The sequence below is a fragment of the Talpa occidentalis genome, unplaced genomic scaffold (assembly GCF_014898055.3).
Source record: "Talpa occidentalis isolate TD23 unplaced genomic scaffold, MPIMG_talOcc4v2.1 talOcc4.8, whole genome shotgun sequence".
Lineage (NCBI taxonomy): Eukaryota > Metazoa > Chordata > Mammalia > Eulipotyphla > Talpidae > Talpa > Talpa occidentalis.
Window position 1 is genome coordinate 73,600,398 of NW_023605194.1, and position 27,284 is coordinate 73,627,681.

General features: G+C 58.7%; 1 protein-coding gene across 5 annotated transcripts; it reads right to left on the reverse strand.

Annotated features, from left to right (window-relative positions):
• Positions 1–27,276, reverse strand: CDK18 (cyclin dependent kinase 18). Of its 5 annotated transcripts, none has more exons than XM_054690190.1 (16): positions 27,255–27,276; positions 12,297–12,450; positions 12,012–12,151; positions 11,318–11,443; positions 10,559–10,615; positions 9,772–9,886; positions 9,498–9,592; positions 9,179–9,241; positions 8,475–8,598; positions 8,260–8,380; positions 7,572–7,669; positions 7,268–7,373; positions 7,115–7,157; positions 6,062–6,152; positions 5,695–5,772; positions 1–5,040 (listed from the first exon to the last, which is right to left on the reverse strand). In XM_054690190.1, exons 2-16 carry the CDS (start codon positions 12,421–12,423, stop codon positions 5,006–5,008), a joined length of 1,419 nt encoding a protein of 472 aa, XP_054546165.1. In that variant the 5' UTR covers positions 12,424–12,450; positions 27,255–27,276; the 3' UTR covers positions 1–5,005. The 5 variants fall into 5 exon arrangements, with proteins under 5 accessions (XP_054546165.1, XP_054546163.1, XP_054546164.1 ...); XM_054690188.1 differs by lacking the exon at positions 27,255–27,276 and adding an exon at positions 19,114–20,147; XM_054690189.1 differs by lacking the exon at positions 27,255–27,276 and adding an exon at positions 14,333–14,346.
• Between the last annotated feature and the right edge of the window lie 8 nt (positions 27,277–27,284).

Sequence of the window (27,284 nt, forward strand, 5' to 3'; positions counted from 1 at the left end):
TGAGGGGCGGGGTGGGGGGGGGATGCGCTCTGGAGGAGAAGGAGATGGGGCAGTCTGAGCAGGAGGGTGGCCACAGAGCTCCTGTGCTCTGACTGAACACCCCAACCCCCACCCAGAGGAGGGGCTGGGGGATGGCAGGGGACTCACTGAAGAGGGGCAGGCTCAGTGACATTTGGTCAACCCTCTGGCTGACCTGAGTTTGTAGGTGACTGCTCCAGTCCCTTGCCCCTGTCCCCCAGCAGACAAGGAGGCGGAGCCTTACCCGAGGAAGCAGGCAGTGTCATGGGGGCAGCGCAACGCAAGGTAGGCAGACTGGGCCCAGATGACTCTCATGTGACCAGCAACATACCTCTCCCAGAGCCTCAGACCGCTCCCCGGAAGTGGATCGGCAGCCCCGTCTCACAGCATCAGGCTGGGAGGAGGCTCTTCGCTGCCCTCTCCCAAGGCACCTTCCTCCTGGAGACTGCCGTGTGCTGTGGGCCTCTCGGTCTTTAGAGACACAGGCAGCACAGCAGCCCCGCTCCTAGGCATCTACCCGAAGAACACGCACTCAGGAGAAGGGAAGCCTGCACCCACGTTCTCTGCAGCCCTGTTTACAACAGCCGGAGAGGAGAAACAACCCAGGTGCCCCAGTACAGAGGACTGGATGAGGAAGACATGGTGCGTGATAGAATACTCCAGCAATCAAAACAGACAAACTCTTGCCATTTGTGTCAGCATAGATGGAGCTGGAGGGGATGATGCTAAGTGACATAAGTCCGGAGAAAGACAAACTCCAGATGGGGTCACACAGATGTGGAACATAGAGAAGCCAAAAGGTCAGATAAGGCCAAGCTAACAGCAGACCCTAGAAATCTGACTACAGAACTGAGGCTACCTGAGGGGTGGGGAGTGGGGAGAGAGATAAGGATAAAGTGGGGGAAGGAGCACAAAGGACGGGAGGTGGGGGGCTGGACTGTGAGGCTCTGGTGGTGGGTGTGGGGTCATGACAACACCTGCAGGGGAGAGCCCACACCTCTAGAACACAAATAATGGTATCACCCAACATTAACTCAAAGAAGGAAGAAAACACCAGCAGGGGCTTCCTCTATCAGAATGGAATCCTGTGCCCCCAGACCCCCAAGACCCCAGTGAGTGGCTCTCAACCCTGGGCACACAGAAGAGTCATCTGGGAGCCTTTAAAAAATCATGGATGCTTGTTCAGGAGCCCTGAGTGAATGGAGCTGAGCTGCAGGAGCATCCATACACCCTAACGCTCCAAGGGGTGAAAGGCAGCCCCCCAGCCCTGAGCAGTCCCGCTGCCTACTGCTTGCCAGGCCCGGCTCTGGAGCAAGCGCCTTCCGGGCCTTTGCTGGAAGTCTCTTCTTGAAAGCCCAAGTGGCTTCCCCTTACAAGTCACAGCTCCTGCTGACCTAATCAGGCCCTGAGCCCCTGCACCAGCCTGGCCACGCTGCCTTATCTGAGTGCTATCTTTCTGAGCACTCAAACAGGGACTTGGCAGTTTCATTCACTGCCCCATCCTCAGTGCCCAGCATGGGGCCTAATACCACTGAAAGGCCACCTCCACCAGCAGCCTGAGATCCTGGCAGTAAGGTCGGAGCCTTGCATTGAGGGGTCCTGGGACCCAGTTCATGGCTGGCTGTGAACAGTTTATGAGCTTACAGAGCTAATGACTTGCTCTGGAGACAGAGGGGCTCATGGGGTGCTGTAGTGAGGCAAGCCTGGAAGCAGGGGTCCCAGCAAAGGTGGAGGTGGAGATGGGCTGAAAGGGGCCGTGCTGCTCCTGGGAGGCAGGAAAGGTCTGGCTGGCCCAGGGGGCAGGCCCAGCAGCAGCCTGTTGGCCATCAGCCTGGATCACTGGAGCCGGATGTCGGGCAGGGCAACTGGGAGGGGAGGATGGGACAGGGCCACGTGGGAGCTGGTGTCACCCCCAACCCCTCATCAAAGACCTGCCCTCAGGGAGCTGCAGGGCCGTTGCAAACCCTCAGTGCCCCTGCCAAGCAGGTAGAAGATGAAGTCTAGGGGAATCCAGACACCCCGACCCATGCCAGGAGCAAATGGAAAAGTGAGGCCAGAGAGAGAACTTGCTCATCTGTGCTTCCGGCCTAGGGACTCCAGCAGAATGGGGAAGGCTCCTGTGTGTCCCGGTTGCCTAGGGGTGCCCTGCAAATGCCCTCCAGGATGGGGCTGTGATTGTGGCTCAGTCTGGTAGTTGAGGAGCCAGGGGGCAGGCCTGGTGGCCCTTCTGTCCTGGCTGCTCATAAGCAGTCATTTGACCTCTCTTTGCAACCCCAGAACCCTTGATTTCCCATTGAGAGCCCTTGAGTAGGAACTACGCCCAAGGCTGCAGTGAGCCTGTCTGGCTGAGCCCTAAGATCCTCAGGCAGCTCAGATGTGCCACGTGGACCTCAAAGAGGGCTCCCCACCCTGAGTCCACACAGCACTGCAGCTGCAGCAGTGAGCACAGCTGCTCCCCAGAGACTCCTGATGGGCCAGGGCCTGTCACCAGTAGGGGCCACGCACAGGCCACAAGGGCAGGCTTGCAGGGGTTTTAGTAAAGCAAGGTTCCCCAGGATCCTCTGCATGTTTCTAGGGTTCTGCACTGGCTATGCGCCCCCTCTGCTCCTCTCCCTTCCCTCCTTGGAGACCAGGGGTTGGGGTGGCAGAGAGACCTTAAGTCTCATTTACAATGTGATCCCTAGGAACCACGCTGTCCTCCCCTGCAAAGTGGGGAGAAATGAGGCCATCCTGAGGATAAAACGAGGGGTTTCCTCAGTGCCTGGCACACAGTAGAGAGCTTAATAAACATTTGGTCCAGTGAAAAAGGCTCCACGCTGACCCTCACCACTGGCATTCCCAGAGCCAGTGACATTCCCACGAGGCGGGGCTAGTTGCAGGCCAACAATCAAGCCCTTGTCCACCCTTCCTCCCACATCCTTGGGAGACAGCACCCAACCTCCCAACATTAGCTTCCTCCTCAGGAAGGCAGCCACCCCTCCAGTCGGTCTGCCAACAAATTGGGAGCCCAGTTCTGATGGGCAGACAGGAGGCAGCAGACTGGTAAGTAAGGAGGCATGGAGGTGGGGGGGCCTGGCTTGTCAGAGTGGTGTTGGGTAGAACCAAGCTGGAGAGTGAATTGGAAAAGAGCTGCACTGTGAAAATACCGGGAGGTATACAAAGGACTGGGAAGAGGTGGTCTGGCAGATGGGGGTGGCGTCTCAGCAGGTACTGCTGGGCCAGAATTCCAGGGAGGCTCATACCCCAGTTCTGTGGCTCTCGTCTTGACCATGCCCCGTGTCAATCCTCTCTTGAACCTCCTTCCCAAGAAGTCAGGGAGTCATTCGGTTGAGGGAGCCCAGGGGTCCCTCCCCATCCCTCCCCATGACTTCCTCTTGGCTCCCCTGGCCCCAGCTCTCTACAGTCAACTTGGGTGAAGGCTGAGAGCAAGGCACCAAGAGGTGCGGGCCTCCCCCGGCAATCCTATATTCCCCAGCATTGACTTCCGGACATGGACACAGTGGCTGCAGCGGTGGTGCCTAGAATTCAGCAGGAAGTGGGCAGCGCAACCCAACCCCAGCCCAGGGCTCAGCTCTCTCCACTTTACATCCACAGCCTCCCACTCTAGACCCGCAGGGCCAGCGGGCCTCCACCTTGGGGGTCAGTCTGTGAATACCAGCTTTTCTGCACGAGAAGGCGCGCTCCTTTCTGTACAACATGAATTAAATATATTATCTTTGTGCTGAGTCACAGGACATTCACAGTACAGTGGGGGAGGCAAGGAGAGGCTGGGGGAAGGCTGAGACCCTCCAGGACTGCTCCTCCGGTTGAGGGGACTGGGCTGGGCAGGTCTGGCCTCCCCTTGGCCTTTGTCATTCAAGATTCAGCCCAAGTTGCAGACACCTTGGAAACACATCAGGGGTGCTGGGGTGGAGGGCTATGCGAGGGCCCCTGTGGCCCTGCATCCACCCAGCACCCCAGGACAGGCTCTCAGGATAGAGGCCTGCCCTCCTGTCCCACCTCCTGCCCTTGACACCCTCTCCCCTGACCACACTCTGTGGGGGCCAGAGCTAGGGTGGGGTGGAGCAAGGATCAGGCCCCAAGGGCCACCTCCAAGGAGCCCAAGCCTGCCTGGCACCACATCAGCATGCCCCATATATCTGGGTGCTGGCCCCAAGCCCGGCCCAGGGCGGCTTATTGGCGCTCAGCGGGGACAAGCAAGAGCAGCGTGGGATGGGGGCAGGTAGGAGCACACCAAGGGGGCGACACTCTTCCTGCTGACTTAAGGCAATGCCAGCCAGGCTGGGGAGGGTGGAGGCACAGATGTGCAGCTCTGTGCCAGCCACCCCAGGCCCAGCAGGGCACCCAGCTGATACGTGGCATCTGGTGAGGAGGGAGCATAGGGACAGACTGGGTGTGATAAGGGGCTGGGCTCCTCCTCTCTCTGTTGCTCCGGGACAGGCATCCCTCAGGTGGGAGGTGGGCCTTGGCACACACATTGGCACCCAGGATTCCCGGGACCCAGACAGGGGCCATGTTGCTTCCTGCTCTGAGGGGAAGAAAGTAAAGGAAGTGTGGGCTCCAAGGGGCCCGAAGGGGCTCTGCACACAGCTGAGCAGGCAGACCCTGGGGACGCCTGGTGGCACCCGTCCTAGCACAGTGCTCAGCCCGGCACTGGGTTCTCCTGTCCTTGAGGATCCCACCAGGGCGGCCAAGCACTGTAGGGTGGGAAAGGGTCTGAGGCCCCTCCGGCCCTGCATCTTTTCCTGGAGAAGCAGCTCCTGCCTAGCCCCAGGCTGGGCGGCCAGGGGTAGGTATCCAGGCCGAGGGGAGGCAAGTGGGAAGCAGGGAGAGGAAACAGCCGTGACCAGCAGGGCTGCAAGAGGTCTTCTGGGCCGGCCGTTAGCCCTCGCTCCTCAGTCCTTCCAGGACCATACAGGCCCCATCCTACCCACAGCTGTGTTCAGTGTGACCTCCTGTCCCTGGGCCACAGCAGGGTGGGCCTGGCTCAGAAGATGCTCTGTCGCCGGTTCTTCCCTCGTCCTAGAAAAGGAGGGGAAGAGGTGGGGCTGCAGGCAGGAGGCTGGGCCCAAGGCACCCACAGCCAACAGAGGAGGCCTACTCCAGCCTCTCTAACCCAACGAGCAAGCATGTGCAGAGAGCAGGTCGGTCCTGGGCTCCAGTGCAGCCACCCCTACTTAAAAGCCACATGAAGTTGTGACTTTGCCGCCAGAGCCTCAGTTCCACCATCTGTGAAATGTGGGCATCAGCAGTACAGTCTTCAAGGAGTGTTTTAGGAATTAAATGAGATGAGGCATGGAAAGTGCTGTCATTTCCAGGCCATTGGCTGTTGTACAACAGGGTGTGTCTGTCTGGGTGGGGGAGCTGGAGCTCAGTCTTTACAGGGAACACCCCAGAACGTGCCTACCCCCCACCAGGGTTGCTTCAGATATGGAGATCTGTCTGAGGAGGGGGTTGAGGCAGCAGACACTAGAGGGAGGAAGCCTGGGCAGGAGATAGGGAAACCAAGCCTTCCCTGCTCCCCAAGGGCGCCCATGAAGGCAGACCAATGTCAGGGAGTCTGGGCTGACCACATGTCACAGGAGGGTGTGCTGGGCCCCTGTCTGTTCCTTGAGAGGGAGGAGCCACCTGTCCTGGTTTAATAAGGCGAGGGTGTGGGGGGACACAAGCCCCTACCTGGCTGCTGAAAGGCCAGGCCCCGGTAGCCTGGGTCCTTCTGGAGCTGAATCTCCTTCAGGGAGAATACGGAGGCAGCTGGGATGAGAGAGGAGAGAGCTGGGGAGAGCTGGGAGGAGCTCCCACACCCACCCAGTGTGTGAGGCAGGAACCTCGCTCTGGCTGGTGAACCCCTTCAGTTGAGATGGCCCAAGTGCATCTAACCGGACCTTTAGGCCGCGGTTTTGATCCACAGAGTTTGGCCCTTTAGTTACAAGCAACCCATGGAGTGGAACCAGGGGCTCCAGTTCTTCTACTGGCACTCACTGCCCCTTTCCTTGGCTCTGCAGTGGTCCTGCCTCCCTCCTGACCTCCCCCAGATACTCACTGTCTTCAAGCTGGTGCACATGCTCTCCCAGAGACCGGAAGTATGGGTGGCTCAGGGCCGCCTCTGCTGACACACGGCTCTTGGATTCGTACTGAAAGGCACGGAGTGGGCTACTGGGCTGGCTGGGGTGGGACCCCGCATCTTATGCTAAGTTAGATTACCAAGATGGGAGGGGCTGAGTGAAGTGGAGAAGCCCTTGGGGCAACTGTCAACCCCCATCTCCAGCTCAACCCAAGGGTCCGCGGGTGAGACTTCCAGGCCTCCAGCCACCAGGAGGAAACAAAAGCGGACTTCGGAGCGCAACCTCCCCTCCTGGGATGGAGATACAGACACTAAAGCGATCACGGCCATAACATAAATAACAGCAATGTTCAGACGCAGTAAACTACCCTTTACTGTGCTTATCCAAGACAAGCACCACACCAAGTGTGCTCCATAATCTCAATTATCCTCACCACCTTATAAAATATGGATTACTGGGCCTTCCTGGTGGTGCAAGGGGTTGGGTCTCGCACTATGAAGCTATCCACAGCCACTGCAGCATGGCTTCGGTCACTGGCAGGGAGGTGACCCACATGGCACAGCAGACCTCTCCTGTCTTCCTGCTGCTCCCCTCAGCAGTGTATTTCAGTAGATCCGCCTGCTCTGTTCCCCACTCTGTCTCTGGTGAGTCCTCTCACCCCCCGCACCTCTGACCTATACCCCAGCTCTTCTATGCATGGAGAAATAAATCTTTAAAAAATAATAAAGTAAAATAAAATATGGATTATTAATTCCACTTTGCAGTTGAGGAAACTGAGGCACAGAGAAGTCTTGTAGCTTGCCTGGGGCTACACAGCTGGTAAGTGGGGCTAACTGGGCTGGCGTTCAGAGGACACCCACTCTGAAGAGGTCTGTGTGGAAACCAGCCCCTGCAGGGCCCTAAGGGTGGACAGCCTAGGGGAGACACCATTCACACTGAGCGTAGGGGTGGGAGAGAGGAGCGAAGGGGTGGGGGCAGAGGAGTGGGGAGGGTGTTTGGAACCTGCCCTGGGCCCTGCCGGGGACACTCACCAGGAGGAGGCTGCTCAGGAGGTTGATGCCATCAGGGTCCAACCTGTGGGAGGAAGAAGTTGACACAGGCCTAGCATGGGGGTGGGGAGCAGGGCGTGTGGCCACCTCCAGGACAGTGGAGACCACAAGCAGGACTGGAGGTGGAAGGGCTACCTGGGAGCTTGGCTGATGAGAGGCTGGGGGAGGTACCGGGGAAAGTTGTAGGCTCGGAACTCCGACAGGGCTGTCACCCCGGGCCAAGTCTCTTCCGTGGGGGTCCCTGGAGCGACAGAGGGGATAGGGAGGGCAGGGTGAGGGGCTGGGCCAAGGGGGACGCGGAGGGGGCATGCGGGAGGTGGTCAGAGGGCGGTACAGGCCACGCAGCTCCCGCCCCCATTAAGCACAGGCCCTGCTGCTCCCCAGCCCTCCGTAGCCGGGACTGGACAGAGCTCTGGCGCCCCATGGTGGCGAGACTGACCGAGGAGTCGGAAGATGAGGTGCAGCTCCTCCTTGACCGTGGAGCCAGGGAAGAGGGGCCTGCCAGTGGCCATCTCGTAGTGGATGCAGCCCACGCCCCTGCAATGGGCAGCGGTGGCGTCAGGCTGGGTCCCCCCGGGCCACCCCCACCGCAGAGCGGGAATGGGGAGCAGAGGCTTCAGGAGGCGCTGGCCTCCCCCCTTGCCCTCTGCAAGATGGGTCTGCGGGCATGTGACAGCTCTTAGGAAAATCGGTTCAAACTTTTCCTAAGTGTCCCCCCACGGAGGAGAGAAGCCCACCAGCGCATCTCCCGGGGCACCCCTGGCATAGGGCATTGCCGCTACCTTGGAAAAACTGCTTTACCTTTCAAATCAGGCTCATTTTACATGCGTGCGCATTTTAACAACAAAATGTGTCCCTTCCTCAAAATTCAGAGCTGATTCATCATATTTACTGTGTGAACCCTTCGGTGCCCAGGCAGCCCCTAAGTACTGCTGGGGGAATATTTCAGCACAGTCTTGGAGTTCTTGGGGCCAGGTAACCTCCGTGTAGTTGAGACTTAATTCTTTAAAATCTGGTTCAGTGGGATGCCAAGTGACTTTTAGTCAAAGGAGGGCACAGAGTTCTTTACAGAGTCCCTGGGGATGTGGCCAGGTCCCTCCTGCTCCCCTGGGTGCCCTGTCACTCACCACATGTCGATGGGGGTGGAGTACTCTGTGGACCCCAGCAGCACATCAGGGGGCCTGTACCACAGGGTCACCACCTCATTGGAGTAGGTCTTTGTGGGCACTGACTTGGCACGGGCCAGTCCTAGGAACAGACATATCACTGAAACTCCCTCCTGGACGGATCCTGGGGACACAGCCAGCCCCCAGCCCCCAGCCAGGCAGGTTCCAGCCCTCACCAAAGTCGGCCAGCTTCAGCTCCCCCCTTTCATTGATGAGCAGGTTCTGGGGTTTCAGATCCCGGTGCAGGATTTTACGACGATGGCAGTAGGCAAGGCCCCGGAGCAGCTGGAACATGAAAATCTGGGGTGCAGGGGAGAAGGGTGAGCAGGAGGGAGCCTGTCCCCTCTGGGAGACCCTGTACTGCTGTCCCATGGCAGCAAGGGGGTGGGGCAGGGGCGAGGTCCCTGGAGAGCAAGCTCCTGCCCTGCTGCAGCCCTGCCCACCCCAGGGAGCCCCATCCACCAGGGGTGTGGAGGGGCAGGTCAGACTGTTCTCCAGCCCCGAGCTGAGGGGCCACAAAGCGCCAGGAAGCCCACCTGTGTGGGGCTGTTTCTTTGATTCTTTGACAAATACTAGAGTCACTCATCCTCCCAGCTTCCAGGGAGCCCCCCTTCTCCTGGGGAGTAATTCATGCTCCCACTTGACAGATGGGAAAACTGATGTTTGGAGTTTATATCCACAGCTGGCGGGCAGGGGGGAGGGGTGGCGCAACAAGGATGCAGCTGTGTCAGGGAAGGTGCTTCTGGTGGCAAGCGCCAGGCTGGCCCTTCCTCTGATATTTGAAATCTGAACCACCTCAGCAGCAGGGGCCCTGTGGTTCCCAGGTGGGTGCCAAGATAGGTGGGGCCCAAGGGAGGGTACCTGCCACGGAGGCCCTCACCTTGACGTTGTGCATGCTCATGAGGTTTCCACAGTGGTCCAGATACTGCTTCAGGTCACTGTCCTGGGACACAGAGCCTGGCTCAGCCCTGCCCTCTCCTGCCCCCTGGCTGGAAGCCCCTCCCTGGGAGTGGACAGGCCCTGGCTCCAAGGGGTCTCTAAGCCCTGGGCCCTCACCTGCAAGGGAGTACCTGAAAACCTGAGTCTGGAAATTGGGCTGGGCCAGCCCCCACCCTTCACCCTCTGCCCCCTGCAGGGAAGGAGCTGCCCGCGCACTCCCCCCCCCCCCCCCCCCGGCCCATCGCCCCCAGCCAGCTCACCAGGTACTCGAACACCAGCGTGAGGGACCGCTCTGTGTGGACGAGGTCGTGCAGGGTCACGATGTTGGCGTGCTTGAGGTTCTTCAGCAGAGACACTGTGGAGACAGGCCTGCTGGGTCCCTGGGGTTCCCCAGCCCCCAGCCCTCCCCTCGGGGCGCAGCCCAGAAGTTCCCACTCTGGCAAGAAGCCTCCACCTCCAGGCTCCTGCTGGGGCTCAGATCCGCGAAGCCCCCTTGCCAAGTGCCCCAGGAGGGTGGGCGCTGCACAGCCCTACCCTCTCGAATGGCGGTACAGGGGGCCCCCTCCTCATGCTCCAGCCGGATCTCCTTCAGGGCCACCAAGTTCTCCGTCAGTTTGCTGCGTCCCTTGAAGACCGTGGCGTAGGTACCCTGGGAACAGACCCCAGCCACTCGTGAGCGCTGCCTGCAGGGCCGCGGTAGCACCCTGGGCCCTCTTTCTTCACCCAAACTCTCCTCCAAAGCCCACCCTGCGATCTGCTCCTTCCTCTTACTCCCCAGCAGACTAGGTGCTCACACCTGCACTGCTGCCCGCTGTGTTGATGCCCCTGGGGGAAGAGCTCCCTCCTCTCTTAAACCCTTACCCACCCCCAGCCTCCAGCACAGAGCCCAGCGCGCTGGTAACAGAAACAGCCAACAACTACACAGCGCTGACTGCGTGCCAGTGTTGTCCGAGCCAGTGTTGTCTGAGCGGGGCAGTGGCTGGGGTGCTCACAATCCCATGAGGTGGACAGCCACTTTGACGGGGGAGACATGGAGGCACAGAGAGCACAGGTAACTCACCAGGGTCACAAAGCTAGGATGAGGGGAGCTGGGCCTGGGCCCCAGACGAGAAATGCTTGCAGGGAAAGGACAGGCTGGACTCTGCCCAGAGCCCTGGGCTACTGTCCTCGCCCCCCAGGAGCGGGGTTACCCCAACACCCCCCAAAACTGGGCAAGACCCTCTGGGGCAGGGACAGAGAGAGGGCCACACAGAGGGACCAGGCAGACCCTGTCCCTTGGCCTAACATCTGACCGGTTGTCCCAGACCAAGCCCGCGCTTACCTCCCCCAGTTTGTCCAGTTTCACGTAGGTTTCCAGTTTCCCAAAGCCAATATCTGACTGAGAGGAGAGACAGAGTCTTGTGAGCCTGACGGCCCAGCGGCTGCATACACCGGCCTCCCCTCTCCAGCCTCTGAGAGGGAAGGGGTGAGACCCTCACCAGGGGGAGGTGATAACTGGCTCACAGGGTGAAGGCACCCAAGCATCTCCCAGCTATCCTGGGATAAGGGAGGAGCCCTGGAAGGTGAATTTCTTCCCTGGGGGGGTGGGGAGGGCAGGAGCCCCTGCCCGCGTGTATCTTGCTGGGGCTACTAGCTCCTGGGGGCCGTGTCTTCCTCTCCCTTGTGCCCAGAGTACCTGGTCCAGAGCCCACACCCACACAACCTCTCCTTGGCCCACTTCCAGCTCCGTGGGAGCCAACCCCTTCATACAGATTCCTGGCACTGTTTCCGTAGGTACATGGAGTGAAGCCCCCAAATCTGTGTTGCATCAGATGCTCCCAAGCAAATCTGGTAGGCCGCCAGAATTGGGAAGCACATGCCTGGGGTCCCGTCCCAGGTGGCGACCTACCTAGGCAGTGGGTGTTGACCAATAGAATGAGCTACAGGGACCCACTGTGGCCAGCAGATGGCGCCAAAGGCCCAGGAACCTCGGTGGGAGCGGCTGAGCCCTTGGCCCAGAGAGGCAAGGCCAGGACTGATGTGTCCATGCTGGGGAGCGGGTCTCCAGCCTCTGGTGACCTCTGACTCTCTTGGGACTCACCAGGGAGGCACGGCGGGACATGCGGCTGAGCGGCCTGGGCATATCCGGACTCTCCAGCTGTAACTTCTGGAGGAACTCCTGGGGCAGGCGGATGTCCATGGGCAGAGAGAGCCTCTTGCTGATGTCCTATCGTGGCCGGGATGAGAAAGGGACACTGGTGTTTGTTCCAGGGTAGCCAGGGACATGGGGCCCTGGCCTCTCACCCTGGGCCTGTTCTTTCCTGAAAAGCAACCCCAGCAAGGCCAACACAGTCTGTGACCCCAGACTCAGAACTGCTTCAAAGATCTATCCAGAGACACATGTGAACCCTCAGCTGTGTGAGTCCAGGGGTGCTGGGCTCCGGGCCACAGTGTCACCACCGTGGAAGGAGCTCTCACCACACTGGGATTCTAGGGCATGTTTTTCCTACACATGGCCATGGGCATGTGGGTCATAAGAACAATAGCAAATCGCCCAGCCTTGTACCACTCATGTTTAAGGACCTGGCATGTCTTAACTCACTTAATCTCACGATGACCATTTTAAGACAAGGACACTGTAGTCACAGGGGCTGAGGAACTTGCTCAAGGTCACAGCTAATCAGTGGCAGAGCTGGGATCGGAACCCAGGGAGCCTGGCTCCAAGGCACCAGCCTTCCTGGCACACAGCCGTGGACGCGCCCCGTGCGGGAACAGGGCAGAGCCCGAACCCTCACCTCCATGGAGAAGCGGCGCTGGTTCTGCCGCCGGTACTGCAGGCCGGGGGACGGTGGCCCGGGGTCCTCCCCGCCGTCCGACGGGGAGAGGGGGCCGCTCTCTGCTTGGGGGTCTCTGCCAAGAGGACCGAGCTGCAGGGCTGAGAGGGACAGGCATCAGCTCCCCACTCCTGCCCAGGCGGGGAGGAGGGGTGTCCCTTGCCCCACCTCTGTCCCCCCACCCTGAGGCAGGGGGCCGTCAGGGAGGGCTCTGGGGGGACTTCACGGAGGCTGTGGGCCCCTCACCCTCATTGTGCAGGCTGTGGAGCTGGCTGAACTGCTCGGTGAACTCAGCCAGGGACTCCTCGATGGTCTCAGTGCGTGGCACGGACAGGGAGAAGCGGCGCTTGAAGTTGTTCTTCATCTTATTCATGGTCAGCCGAGAGCAGGCAGCCGGGACCTGGCATAGGCGGGAGAAGAGCAGTGAGGACAGGGCCCGGGCAGGCGCCAAAGGTGAATCCCAGCTTGGTCTCTGCAGGCTTGTCTGCTCCACCAAAGTCCCAACTGCCTTTGGTGGAGGGAAGAGGGGTCCACCCCTCTTCCTCCTGGTGTCCCTCATCCCCCCAGTACTGGTTCTGCTCACCACAGTGAGGTCACATACAGATGGGGTCCCGAAGCCCCAGTGCCAGCTGGTACTTTTTTTTTTTTTTATAGAAGCACTGGGGTGCAGGCCAGAGGTACGGGGGGTGAGAGGATACACCAGAGACAGAGTGGGGAGCAGAACAGGTGGATCTACTGAAATACACTGCTGAGGGGAGCAGTGGGCGAGACGAGAGAGGTCTGCTGCACTATGTGGGTCAGCAACCTGGCCGGGATCGAACTCAGGCGACAGCGGTCATAGGGCTGAGACTAACTTTTAGGCCACCAGGGAGGCCCCAGATGGCACCTTATGGCTGCTGGAGGTCTAGAGAGTTCTTTAGAGGGAGGTACTAGTGCAGGGTGGTCCTGGGCCAGAGCTCTTTGCTGATTTGTGTGTAAATGCTTGAAAATGTCAAAGTCAGGAAGCCTCATCGACTGATGCTTGCAAGCGAACGCCAGCTTGGTTTACATTCCTGTGACACTGCGTGTCCACCCCGCCCCCCCCCATACACATGGGGTCCTTTCTCTGGCTTGTCCTGGGTCCCCAGGAGATAGGAACAGGAGGGCTGATGGGAGAGAGTATGTATCTGAGCAGGCCCCGCCCATCTCTCTGGTTGGCCGGTAGGGAGAAGGTGAAGATCTCAAGAAACAAATCTGGCAGAATTGGAGAGGCCCTGAGGTACTGGGGGGGGGGGGGGTGCCCTCCTGCGCTGGAGCCCCAGAAGCAGGGTGTCCCCAGCAGAGAACACAGTGGGGAGAGGTAAGTTGCTCAGCCCCAGGATTCCCTCCCCAGCCAAAAGGGATTTCCTCCTCCACCCTCGGCCCTCTTGCCCTCCAAGTGAGGGGTTCTCCGCTGGCCTCCCAGGGAGGCTTGTGCAGCTGCTTCTTCCTTAAGACGTTGCTTCTTGCTTCTCTGTCCTGCCCAGAGTGGGGCTGTCTTGTCTTGCCTGGCCTCCCCACTCTGTGGTCTCACGGGCTTGGCCTGCTCCACCCTCAGCTGCCATGGGCTGGGGCAAGAGGCCTCACCAGGGCCCCCTCCCAAGAAGGCACTAGGGCTGTTCAGCACCCTCTCCCAGCTTGTGCATGAGCACCAGGCACAGCCCATTCCGCAGGATGCTCACAGCCCTAACGCTGGCCAGTACTCAGTTGCCAAGGCAACCAGGCCCCTCCTGTATCCTCCTGGTTTAAGAGATTATGGGTCAGAACTATGTTTGCTTTGCTTCATGATCACATCCTTCTGTCCTCTGCCAGCCTAGAAAGGACCCTTTCCCTGGGCCATGGGCTCCTAGATGCCCCCGAGGCAGTTAAGCTGTGGCCATCCAGCTCTCCTGAGCCAGGGCTCGGGTGTGGCCAGGCCCTCCTTCCTCCACGGGCACCTCTCCCACTAGAGGTCTCACATCTGCACTGCCAGCCCTGAAGTCTGCCCTGTCAGCTCCACAAACCTGGACAGAGTCCCTGCTGAGTGCCAGGCGAGGTGCCAGGCACTGGGGTTAGAGGAGAGTGAAGTGTGCGCCCCATTCTCAGAAACCCCAGGCACCAGCGACACCTCCTCGGAAGAGTTCTTCCAGCCTCCTCGGCAAAGTCCACGGCCTGATGCCCATCCCCAAACACATCCCTGCCCGACCTGGGCTCATCCCTGGCTCAAGGCTGTGTGATGACTCGGCAGGACTGTTGGGACAGACACTGGGAGGGCAGCCCCCCACCTCACACTATCCACCAAGCAGGGCCCATGCTGGAGGCTCCAGATGCAGCAGGTGACAAGCGTCTCCAGACATGCCAGGAGGGCTGATCCCTTGTTTATAAAGTTGGCTGAACATCAGCATCGCTGAAAACTTCAGGTTCAGGTTCCTGGATCTTACTCAGATTTTGGAACTGAGGCTCCAAAGATGGTGCCTGGGAAAATGCATCCTTAACAGCCTCCCCAGCGATAGGGACATGCAACCGTGGTGAGGAGAATGGGAGGTCCAGGGAAGGGATGGCAATGTACCCGTTTCTAGATCACCCCACTGTGCTGAAAAAGGGCATCCTCGGGGCTGGGGAGGGGCAGGGGGTGAGGGTGCACTGAGTGGAGCAGGAGACCTTCCCCCACCCTCTACGCAGGAGGGGAGGAAATGTCTGCCCCATACAAACTGACCGCAGGCCGGGTCAAGGTCATCCTAAGGGGGCTGGGGGAGGCAGGCACTCGACCCTTTGAGGTTTGAGCTCTGGCCAAGCCACGCCCTCTTCTAAAAACAGGGCTCCCCATAAAGTCTTCTCGAAGACCGGGATTTATGGACAGCGCTTGGGTCTGTGGCTCAAGACTCAACAGTAGCGGCCATAAATCATGCCCCGGCTCTTGCCTGTGGGGGAGGGGAGCTCACTGAAAGCCTTATGGGAGGCAGGCCCCCAATTTCTCCAAGACAAAGGGGAACCAGGCCTGAATCACACCTGCTGACCCCCAGGTTCAGTTGGGAGCCAGAAGCCACCATGTGGAGCCGGGGGCAGGGTGGGCGGTGGGCCGGGAGCCAGGGTGAGGGTGAAGTTGGGGACAGATTGCGGGAGCAGGAATGTGGGGCCAGCGATGCGATGTGGAGGGATGGGGACCAGCTGTTCACCACCCCAAGAGGAGACCAAGAGGAAGTGGCTGTCACTGCAGCAGGATGAAGGTCAGATGTTGGGGTGGACTTCCTGACGGTGACAGGGGAGCAGGCAGCAGGGGTGGTGACCGCAGCAGAGAGCGGACGCCTCTTTCTGATGGAGACAATTGGGGTATTGAACCCAGCGGGGTCTGGGGTGTAACAGGGCAGGCGGGCAGTGAATGGTCTGTTGTTCCCTCGTTCAAGAAACAAGATGCCTCTGTCGATTTTCTCTTGGGAGACTCAGCAACTCAGATTTGGGGGTCGAGGGGGAAGGGAGTCGGGAAAAAGGCTGTCACCTTGGTGCCGTCTGCCCCTCACCCCCATCTGGGGACAGAGGGCTCAGTGTGACCCAGCCTGAGGCCAGCCCAGGGCCAGGCACAGCATGGCCTTTGTCCCGGGGCCAGGGAGCCATCTGGGGCTGTCCTCGTGCAACTGGTGCCAGGGAAAGAGGGATGGGGTCCAGGGAGGCTGGCGGGCCTCACTGGGTGGTGGTGGTGGGTGGTGTTAAGAGAGAAGAGACTCCTGGGGAGCTGCGGGGTGGGCGGCAGAACCCCAACCAGGCCAGCCCCCAGCCCAGGTAAGCCAGCAAGCTTTCCAGCCCCATCTCTTCCTCCTGGGCATACACCAGTCGGCCCAAAACTTCCTGCTGGTGCCAGCGAAGTGGGTGGCACAGAAGGAGGAAGGAGGAGCCAGGTGGGGAGGAAATTGACACTTGCCTGAGGCCACTGTGCACCCAGCAGAAAGGACTGGTTCTGGAATGTAGGAGAAGGCACTCACAGAGCTGTTATTCCCATTTCTCGTAGGCCCGAGGAAGGTGGGTGCAGGCAGAGGAACTGCCTTGCTCAAAATCATTCAGTAATTTCCTGGTTGCAACCAAGTGCACAAGCTTCATGACCCCATCACTCCTTTCCCCTCCTAACGGGGACTTTCTCCACCCCACTGCTCACCATGGCCTGGGCTCCCTGCTGGTTTCCTCCAGCTTCCCTCCACCCCACCCGAGCTACAAGTCAGACAAATCCAGGTTCAGATTCTAGCGTTACCAACAGCAGACTGGATGATAGCAATTAAATTTTATCATGTCTCCTAGCTTTGGCTCCACCATTCACTTGACAACTATTTCTTGAACAGCTGCTACAAGTCAGACCCTGTTGTAGACCCTGAGAATCCACCTTCAACGGATACACATTAATTCCTGCCTGGATAGAATACTTACATTCTAACAGGTGTTGGTGGGGGTAGGCAGCACAGATGATAAAATAAATGAAATATGCTGCGTGGTCGAGAATGATAACTGCCATGGAGAAAAATAAAGCAAGAAGGAGGGGTGGGTGTTGCTATTTTAAATAGCGTGGTCAGGAAGACATCCCTGAGAAGGTGACATCTCAGGAAAAATTCCAAGTAGGCAAAGGTGAGGGAGCTAGTCATGCGGAATCCGGTGAAAGCAGGTTAACACAGGGACAGCAGGTGCAAAGGTCCTGGGGCAGAAGAGTTTGGTATGCTCTAGGAACAGCAGTGTGACTGGAGAGGGGGGCCATAGGGGAATGTGGTGCAGATTGCATCTCACTGGGCCTGGGGGTATGTGAGGGTTTGAGCAGATGAGTAATTGTGCTCTTCCTCGAATGCATGTGGGGAAGAGGGTGAGCCGGAGCCTGGTCAGGAGAAGGCTGCTGAGCTCCAGGAAAGAGCCAGTGGTACCTGGGGCCAGTGGGGGAACAGTGGATGGATTCTGGATATGTTTTGAAGGTGGATCCAAGGTTGAATACTGGGTGTGACGGGAGTCCAGAATGCCCAAGGGGTATGAATGCCCCTGAGGGGTCTGACCCCGCATGGCCACTCCTGGAGATGAGAAGGGATGGAGGTTCTGGTGGGAGATGAGGAACAGGGTGTGGGGCAAGTAGACATCCCAGTGGAGACGCCGAGTGAGCTAAAATGGTGCTGGCACCAGGATGCCCAGAGAACGTTCACTCTCTTCTCCCTTTCTTCTCTCCTGCTCCTACCAGATGGAGCCCTTGGAAGAAAGGGCCATATAAAGCTCATCAAACACGTTCTCCGAGTCCTTACCGCAGGTGCTTTGGAACCCCAAGATGGGTGGAAAGCAGAGAGCGCTGTCAGCTATCCATAGGACAAGCAGGCCAAGAAGGAAAGGCCAGGAGGGCAGGCCCCTACTTAGGCTCACATAACCCAGCAAGGCCACACCGCGGGAACGCTGGTCTCCTGGCAGACTGGTCCCCTCCCCACTCCCGGCCCCATTCTCGGAGGGGAGAAAGTTCCATGGAGCAGGTCCAGATGGCCCCAGAGATACAGACAGGGCCTCTCACCCCAACCTCTGGCAGGCCCCACACCTGGAGCTGGGACCTCTGGGAGACATGGCCTGAGAGACCTCTGAGGCAGAGAGGCTGGCAGTGTCGCCCCTTCCAGGAGACCGCATGGAGGGCAGGGGGCAGGTCACACCTCAGTCTCCAGGAAGCCTGGCTGCCAAGATTCCTCTCAGCAAACCTTTACAGAAGCTCTTTTGCCTTCCCCCTGAATAGAATCCCAGTTTGAAGCCTGTATCCGAAGTCCCTCAAGCCCCAGGTCCCTTTTCTCCCGGCCTGCTTCTCCCCATCCCTTACCACTCTAGTTTTGCTCCAGGCCATACCCCTGCATGCAGTTCAGGTATTTCCCCAAGTTCCCCTCCACTCCCCTCACCATTTGGTAACCCCACTCTCACAGGTCCACCCCGGAGGGCGCTTCACTGGCTCCCCTCCCCCCAGTCTCTGACCCCATGCCCAGTGCTGGGAAGGTGGCAGGCACATGAGCAGCTATGGAGTCCCAGGCACATGCTGGAGGCTTTCCCAACCCCTCTTCTTGCTTTGATTTGTTTTCAAGTTCACTCTCTGGCCTCCAGGGCAGGGACGGAAGGATGCTAACTTCCAACTACCCACCTTCTGGAGCCCAGAGGTCTGACCCTCAATGTCAAAGGTCAGTCCCTCAGTCCTAAGAGCAAGCCAGGTCCTGGAACAGCCCCAAAGCCCACTCCCTGCCCCCACCTGGTCACTCAGTCCTGGCTTTTGGGTGCATTTCAAGAGACAGAGGCTACAGCCAACCAAGTCTGCAGACGTCAGAGGCGGAGAGACGCTCCTTCCCCCAGCGAGAACTGCGCCTGCAGGGAGCCTGCAGATACCATCTCTTCCTTCATCCTCTAACTGACCCTGCCTGCACAGCTCCAGGCTTCAGTTTCCTGAGCTGGCGATGACTTTGGGGAAGCCTTCCCCCCTGGCTGCCTGGAGCGGGCACCTGCAGCACAGAGGCCTCGTCTCTGCCCTCGCCAGCCCAATTCCGGCCTGCATGGAGCAGGTGTTGAGTGGGGCCTTCTGGATGACCAGAATCAAGGACAGATAGGCCTGCAGGGACAGGACTCAGATCCCAGGGCCTGTGTTTAGAATGCTGGAAGCAAGCCTTCCGGAGCAACCTGAGGGCAAAACCTGCAGGAAGCAAGGTCAGAAGGCAAAGTGTCTGGGGTTCAAGGTCGCCCCTGCCTCGGACAAATGCACAACCTACCCCTGCAAGGTCCGACCTACAGAAATGTTCTGCACTGAGGGTCCCAGACCTGCTCCAGAAAATTCTCTGTGCGTGGAGTCAGGGGAAAAAAAATCCCAGGTCTCTCATATACTAGCACTGCGAAAGGGGAAGAGCCCAGGCCATCCGTGTCTGCCAACTACACCAGGCTGCTCTGGGACTTTTTCAGCTGCTTTCAGGTGATGCCACCCCCATTTAAAATTCTCTGATATGTGCTCGCTTCGGCAGCACATATACTAAAATTCTCTGATATGACACAGCCCTCATGAAAAATTCCAAACTCTGGGCTGACCGATTAGGCCTCTTACCTTTTGATCCCCGTCTCCTCGCATCTCAGTTCTCACCCTGCCCTGGCGGGCTGAGTGTGATGGGACATACTCGGCGCTCCTGGAATGACCATCTCACATCCTCAGCTGTGCACTTGGTCTGGGTGCCCTTCCTTGCTCTTCCTGTGATAAAGCCACTTCCCAACTCAAATTTCCCCAGGGAAGCATGCGGGACCACACTTCCTCCCTCTCGGTCAAACGAGAAGCTTCCTCCTGGCCGCTACCAGAGCAGCCTCCACCAGGCCCTGAGCAGATGTGACGTCCTTCAGGACAGGAGAGGGCCTCCAGCCGTGGGGTTTCCTGCGCCTTTAGTGAGAGAGAAACTGCCAGGTCCCAGTCATTTTGGGGGATGAATAAATGAATGGAATCAGACCACGGCCACCACATCACACGCCTTGTTCCCGCTATTGCTAGAGACCTCAGACCCCTTGAGGACAAAGACCTGGAATCTCCAGGACTGTCTGTGGTAAAAATGCTGTTTCCCTTCCTTTGGCTTCCAGCCGGGCCAGGACTATCTCTAGGTTTATCTCCCATCAGCAGCCAATTCCACTCCCATCAGGACTTGGCAGCAAGCAGGTGGGCCGGCCCCTCCTCCTTCCGGGCACACGACAGCAAGCTCGGGCTCCTGGGACAGCCTCCCTCCTGCCTTCTCTTGGTTCTCCGTGGGAATCAGAACACTGGGGCTGGGATGGGGGGAGTGGGGAGCATTAGGGGAAAGCCAGAGAGATGCTTGAATCTTCAAGGCTCAAGCCAGGCTCAACCTCCCCCATCGACTGTGCTTCCTCCTGCCCCCACGTCATGCACGTGGTGGCCGGCGCTGCAAAGCTTCCCTAGTTTGCCTGTGATCTCATTAAAGGTTAAGGACTGGGTCTGACTCAACATCACACCCCCAGTGCTGGACAAGGGGCCTGGCACAGAGTGAACCCTGAAAAGATCAGGGAGTGACTATCCGAAAGCTGTGAGTTCTCGGTTCTAGGAGCTGTTTGAAGGCAAGAGGACTGCCAGGAGACTGCCCTCGCCCGCTGGACCCAAAGCCTCAGCTATGACCTAACCCTCCCTCCCTCTCCAGCCAGCCCCGCCTGCCTAAGGGTGTGGGGCGCAGTGGCCTGGGCAGAGGGGGCAGCTTCCTGCCCAGCAGCTGTTCCCTAAGTGAGTTTCGTGGAGGTTTCTGGCCTGGGAGGTGCCAAGCCACTGTGAGGGGTCCTCTGAGGAGTAGAAAATCCTAATAAGAGGTTCCAGCCGAACACGCATCCCCCTGGGACTTCTAGGACTTCTGGGGCTTGGGGGCCGGCTCGCAGGCTCTCCCAGCTCTACAGGCAGATTCCAAGAGCCTCCCTGGTGAGGTGAGCTCCTGGGTTCAAACCTAGATCATGACCTCTCCAGATGACCCCTTCTGGCCCTCTGACTCCCTGCTTCCAGCAGTCTGTGTGGGCCCCACCCCAGTCTGCTCCCTTTGGCCCCCTAAGACTCAAGGATTGGAGGTATAGATATCACTATCTTCTGGTAATTTCTTTCTGGCCTTTTTTTTTTTTTTTTTTGAGACCCAGCTAAGGTTGGCTGGCAGTCTTTAGGGGAGTTCTTGATTTCTGAGTGATAAGGTGGGACAAGACAAACTTCTATCAGCTCTGGTCCTGGCCGTGCAGGGCATCCCAGGCCGGAGGCTGGAGCAGGGCCAGATCAGGCCAACCAACATCTCTACATTTTTTGCTTCTAGAACAGACCCACCGTACCCACCAGGCAAAGGAGGCCTTTTCCACTTCTTTCTGCATCCCCCCCTAAAGGCCCCAGGGCAGGCCTCTTGCCCACCTCATCAGTGTTTTCACACTCTCCAAGCCTGGAGCCTTGTCTTAGGTCTTCCTTAAATTCCAAAGAAACAAGCCATATCTGTGTCCTCGTCACCTGCTTAAGCAGAAATGCTGGTCAGCAGGAGGAGAAGGAACAAGCAGCGAGTTCACCCACCCTGACGGCCCCAAGCACATGTAGGCCCTGTCATGGGCTCTGTTACCATCTCTGGTTTTCTCGCTATGCCCAACTTAGGCAACAGAACCACAGGGACCTTGGAGCTGCAGCTTCCCTGGGGACCTTCAGTCTCATGAGTGGGGGGCAGGGTTTCCCGGCATCTAGACCATATTCCTATTTATACTCCACTCCCGGCCCACACCCATGTTCTGATAGGACCCCCTGGCCAACATTCTCCAACCTTTTGAGCAAGTTGGCCTCCTCACACTTAGCATGGCCTCTGCCTGGCTGGCCCAGGTGACCACCTCAGCCTGGACCACCACCCCTCCTCCCTGTCTCCAAAGCCCCCTCCGGGAGCCTGGGGCATGTTGGTGAGTGCTCAGTAGTGCTCCACATGCCCCTCACCGATACTGGGGGAGGTGCTGGCTTCTCCTCCCTTATTTCACATGTGCCTGCTGGGTGCTAGGCACTCACCTAGGCTCCCCATCTGCTCTCCCTCCCTGGGCATTTGGCATTCGTCCTGCCTCTTTCCCCTTCTACTGGAGGGCTCACTTCCTCCACCTGTCTGGCATGTGGGCACCGCCCAGAGTTCCCTCTTTGGCCCTTTGCTCTTCCCCCTACACCCTCTAGCTGGTGAGGTCATCCTCTCCCATGATGGAAACCACCACCCACGTGCTAGTGACTCCCAGGCCCATGGCGCTGGCCCATTGAGCCTGTCACGGGCCCGGCTGCCTGCGGTCCCCTCCGCCTGGATGTCCTCTGCACCCAGGATGGTCCCAGAGATAGCCAGTAGTTTGAAGTAGGTTTTGAAGTGAAAGGGGCAGTGGGTACAACTTGTGAAGCTGTATGTGTGTCATATATACACGTGTCATATGTGTACATGGAAATACAAACATGCCAGACATCATCTGGAAGGACTGAGTTAAAATGCTCCCGGTAGTTACCTCTGGGTGGCAGAATTATGGGTGACTTTAATATCTTCTCTTTGCTTATCTGCATCTTCTTATAATTCCATAATGAACATTCATTGCTTATGTTAAAAGAAAAAGTAACACTTCTTTTTAAATGAAAAGAAAGTATTTTTAGATTGAGATTCCAGAACTGTTTTTGTGCCAGGCCTTGGAAGAGCTATAATTATCTTGAGCAGGGGTCTGCTGTAAAAGGCCTGATAGTCTGTATTTTAAGCTTTGTGGGTCATACAGTCTCTGCTGCAATCATACAATTCCACCCTCGCACAAAGTACCCACAGACAAGAGGTAATGAGTGAATGTGGCTGTGTTCCAGTAAACCTTTACTCATAGGTACTAAAATTTGAATTTCATATAATTTTCAAGGGTCACAAAATATTATTTTCTTCTTTGGGATTTTTCCCAACCAGTTAACACAGGAAAAAGCATTCTCAGCTCGTGGACACAACAGGCTGGAATGGGCCATCAGCCATGGCTCACAGGCCTGCCCTAGGTTATCCAGGCCCTGCGTGGCAGTCAAGTCTACTCCTTGGGGAGATAGTGTTTCTCTTCCTGTCTGCGAAGGAAGAGACCTTCCAGGTTTCCTTGACCGTCTGGGCTGAGGCAGCGAATGGTCACCCAAGCCTCGGCTGGGGAAAGCCCCCGTGCTCCAGGAGATGCTCCAGGAGGTGCTCCAGGAGTGAAGCCCTCGGGGGGGTCTCCAAGCAAGCACAGTTTGGGAATTTTCAGCAGGAGTGGCAAACCACAAACCAGCAACCTTGGATGGGGCTTCAGACATGCCCGTTCTGCGCCCCCATTTTTCAGGTGAAGAAGGCAAGACCCATAATGGGGAGTGACTTAGACCCCTGAGGTTGATAGGGCAAAGTTCTGAGTAGACCTCAGGGGTTGTGTCTTTGAGTTCAGGACCCGTTCTGTCCCCATAGGGTTGGAGGGCCTGCAAGGATGTGTCTGGGGGCATCATTTCTACCTCTGGGCACCATTACCAGGGAAGCCAACAGCCAGTCATGGGAAGCAATCTTGTCAGGTCTGGCACCCAGCCTGGCCATGAAGGAAGTTCTGGGACATCCTTCCTGGCCTCATCCCTGCCTGCTGGAGAGGTGGTCTGTTTACATCCCGAGCAATCCCTCTGGCACAGGCCCCGCCTCTCACCACGTGCTTCCAGGTACTGGAAGGACACATGGAAGGACAGGTACTGGAAGGACACCAGGACACATAGAAGGACAACCATGCCCCCCTGGACCTGGCTACCCAGCAAGGGGCCAGAGGAGAGAAGCCATCTTGGTTCCTGAGTCCCTGGGGGGCAGGGGAGAGGAGAGCAAAGGGCATGGCCCGAAATCATCCTGCAGCTTTGTCAGAACCTTCCATGATACACTGGACAGGGCACTGGGAGTGAGGGAGGGTAGAAATGTTTTAAGAACAGAGTTCGCTTCCTAATTTGGGGCCCAAGCCCTGGTTTCTACAGGGATCATGCAGAGGCCAGGGCATGAGAACCACGAATGTGGCTGCCGCCCACCGGTAATGACACCCGGGGAGGTGAACACGCCGGAGACAGCGGACATGACCTCACTGGAACCCTCGCCACCACATGAGGTAATACTACCATTCCCCCCATTTTCTAAATGAGGGAACTGAAACTTGGGTAAGCAAATTCCTTCACTTGAGGAACCACATACTGAGAGGCAGAGGTAGGACTGAAGGATCCCAAGCCTGTCACGGCTGCCACCCCTGCAGGGTGGGCTTGAGGAAGGCAGCCAGGCAGCAGGCGGCCACGCTCCATCACCTGCCCATCCCCACTCCTCTGTTTCCAAGGGAGATTTTATTTACGGTGGGGTGGGGGCACTACTCTCCAGGGAGACACTACTCTCCAGGGCTGAAGAAAGAGGGTCTCGCCACTGTCCCTTCAAAAGACCCGGACAACATTTCTGAGACCAAGAGGTCCCATGTCATAGCGGTCACGGACGCTGTCTGGCTGCTTTGAAATCCCTGTGGTTCAAAACTGAAGCTCATGCTTGCCGTCCCCGCCTCCTCGTCTGCAGGGGAGCCGAGAGATTTCAGGAGCAGATGGGAGCCTTCACAGTGTGTGTGGGGGCCCTGAGAGCCTCACCTGCTGCTTTCCCCTTCCTGATCTGCCACGCACCCCTGGCCAGTTCCCACCAGCTGTCCCCAGGCTCTAGACCCTCTGCCTGGTCTCCCGTGAGCCTCAGAGCTGGGCTGTGAGTGAGTGTGTGAAAGTGCATGTGTGCACACACTCGAGCAGCTCTGGGGACCAGACAAGACAAGACTAACCTTGGTCTGTTCCCAACCCCCGCAGCTGAGGAAGTGCCCGCTCAGCAGTTATGCCAGGAAGGTGAAGGGTCCTGGGTAGGGGAGAGGAAGGGTTATGGCGGGACACAGGCCTAGGGAAGAGAAACACAGCTTGTTCCCAAAGGGGTGAAGCTAATCAGGTAAGTCTGGCTCGAGGCCAGCCACTCCCTTGTGGACAACAGAGAAGAACAGGGACTGCAATTAATTAAGTCCTGGGGGAGGGTCTTCGTGCCCCAGGGAAAGGAGGCCCTGCCCAGCCCCTCAGAGCAGGAGGTGGTTGGTCTTCCAGCATCTGGTACTAACTTACTCATTCTGCAAACACAAATTCTGGGTCCCCTCCTGGCAGGGGGGCCTTCTCTTACACAGAGCCTCCTCCCCAACCAGGAGGAGCAGGAAAGATGCTCTCTAAGGGCCTGGCTTCAATCCTACCCCAGAGCCGGGCATGGTGCCATAAATAGGAAATTCCCTTTCCAAATAACAGATACAGCAGCTAGTTATTTAGCATCTGCCATGTGCCAGGCAGTAGAATTGTTTCATCTAATTCATCTAACGATCCTCCCTCATTAAGACCCCCATTGCACAGAGGAGGAAACCGAGGCTGGAGATGTGCAGGAATTCTCTGGGGAGAGCGGCCACGTAGCCAGATGAGCTGGAACTGAATTCCAGCCAGGCCCTGGGTTTGCCCACTCCTCTAGGTCTCAAACGCTTTCCTCTGGGAAGGAAAGGAGTCAGGGAGGGACTTGGAGCTGCTGGACAAAAGTCCACACCAGGGTGACCCAGAAAGGAGACGCATGGGCGGCGCTGGAGCTGGGAGGAGCTGGGTTTGGTCCTGTACACGGGGCTGCTGCCTGGGCAGGGGGAGGCCTAGGCTGCCAGATGACAGAGCCTGAGTCTGCAGAGAAAACAAAGGCAGCTCCATCTTTGTGAGACCCAAGTGGGGTGGGGATGGGGCGCCCAAGGCAGGCATCTGACCCCATGAGACCTCAGCCCAGGAACCCACTTGTTCCTCAGACCTGGTGTCCTCTCTCTTGTGACCCATGGGAAGCCTGGCTCTGCCTGATGCAGGATAAAAGGGCGCCCGCTTGGAGCACCACCCCTCCTTCCTTCTCCTGAGGGTTCATGGAGAACCAGACGACTGCAGAGTGGGCTGGGTTCACCTCCAACCCAGGACAGGCTGAGAGCAGGGGCCTTGGGTCAGAGGGAAGAGGCTGGACCCACCTCTATGAGACTTTGGGAGAGATGGTCTCCTCCGAGTCGGTTTCCTCCCCTGTAAAATGGGGCGCTCATGCCTACTCCATAAAGGCGACACTCCAAGGACGGCGCACTAAGCCACAGAGAAACGAAACGTGGCCGACTTAAGTGTTCTCTGACCTGGAACCCCCAAGAAGTTTGGAGAGTCCAGGAACTAAAGGCACTGTCTGGAACAGTCAGTCTCACAGGTTCATCAGCCACACAGGAGACGGCGGAGCAGGTTAACCCCAACACAGGAGCTTTGGGTGGGAAAGGGAGCCTCTTCAGAATGCGGCCTCAAGCCCAGAGCCAGTAGGACCCGCTGCCCTCCTCGCCTCCCCCAGGGCCCCCCCACCCCCAACGCCAGGCACAGGAGTCCCAAGGACCTGCCCCTGGTGTCCTCGAGGATTCTGCTCCCTCAGGCTAGTGTCCAGGAATGTGCTGTGTGCCCGTGCCCAGTGGAAAATGCCCCAGAAACGTGCCAGCTCTCACAGGGTGCTGACACAGGAGGGGCAAGCGTGGTGTTAGTGAGTCACTGGGCCCTGGGAGACGGCCTCAGCCCGACTGGGCTGAGGGAGAGGGCCCAGGCAGGTCTGGGGAGCCGGCCACCCACTCCTGCCTATCCCAGCTCTCCTGTCTATTGCCAGGAAGGGTCAGAGAGAACCAGAAAGAGGCCACTGTGCCTAGGAGAGTGTGGACCACCCAGCACTCAGAAAATCAGTGGCTGTCTGAGCAGCCAGATGCCCACCGAAAGCCTGCAGATGGCTCCCAGCGACCGCTGGCCCGGCAGGGGGGAACGGGGCCTCCTGCCCATGGGTTTCAGATTCCTGACCATCTTCCTCCATCCAGCAGAACCCCCAAGCCACAGCTCCCAGGCCAGCCGGCTCCCCACCCGCCCCACCACTGCCTTTAACCCTTTGCCACCGGCTGCTGCCGCTGCCGCTGCTGCGTGGGAGGCGGGACGGTGGGGCGGGGAGGCTTGCCAGATGCGGGGTGCCCAGGGAGCCTGACCCCTCAAGGGCTGAGAGGGGCGGCAGCCACCCCCAGGGCCCCCTCAACGCTCGCACCCCCACCCCGGCGCTGCAGGGCTTCACTGTTCCTTCCGTCTTCACTGCGGGCTCGGCCCCCGCCCCACCGCCCGCCGCTCTGGAAAGTTCACCAGAGCCTAGAAAGCCGCCGAAGGCAGCGAGGTGCGTGGGCTCCCTCGCCGCGGTCGCCCCGGCCCGTGCCCTTGCCAGAGGAAGGGCGCCGAGAAGGCGGCAGGTTCGCGGCTGGGTGAAAACTTTGCTTCCCGGGGCTCAGATCGGCCCCCGGAGGTCAACGCGTGTCCCCAGGAGACTCCCTGGAGAGTGGGGGGACCTGAAAATGCGGAACAGCCCTCCCTCGGGGCACCTGGAACTTGGGAGTGGCCTGCGCGGGCATCAGCCCCCCCCGCCGCAAGCAGCCCACGAGCCCCGGGGGCTGCGACCCCCCGCGGCGCCGGGTCTCCCCGCCAACCTCTCGCCCGGGGCGAAGGCAGAACTGCGCCTTTAAGGGCCGCGCGCTCACCTTTGCTCCGCTTCCCGGGCGCGCGGCGCCCCCTCCCCGCACCCCGCACCCCGCCCCCCGCCCCCCAGCGCCCACCCGGCCGGCCCGGCGCGGCGCGGCGCCCGCGGGACTCACCGCGCGTGTCCTCCGGGCCGCGGCCGCCGG

Coding starts and splice junctions, on each gene's coding strand:
- CDK18 (XM_037496682.2), bottom strand. CDS start 12,609: ATGAGGGACACCAGGAGGAAGAGGGGTGGACCCCTCTTCCCTCCACCA. Junction 11,444..12,011: donor AGCGCCGCTTCTCCATGGAG/GTGAGGGTTCGG, acceptor CGGCCACGATAG/GACATCAGCAAGAGGCTCTC. Junction 8,599..9,178: donor TGAGCATGCACAACGTCAAG/GTGAGGGCCTCC, acceptor CCTGCACCCCAG/ATTTTCATGTTCCAGCTGCT.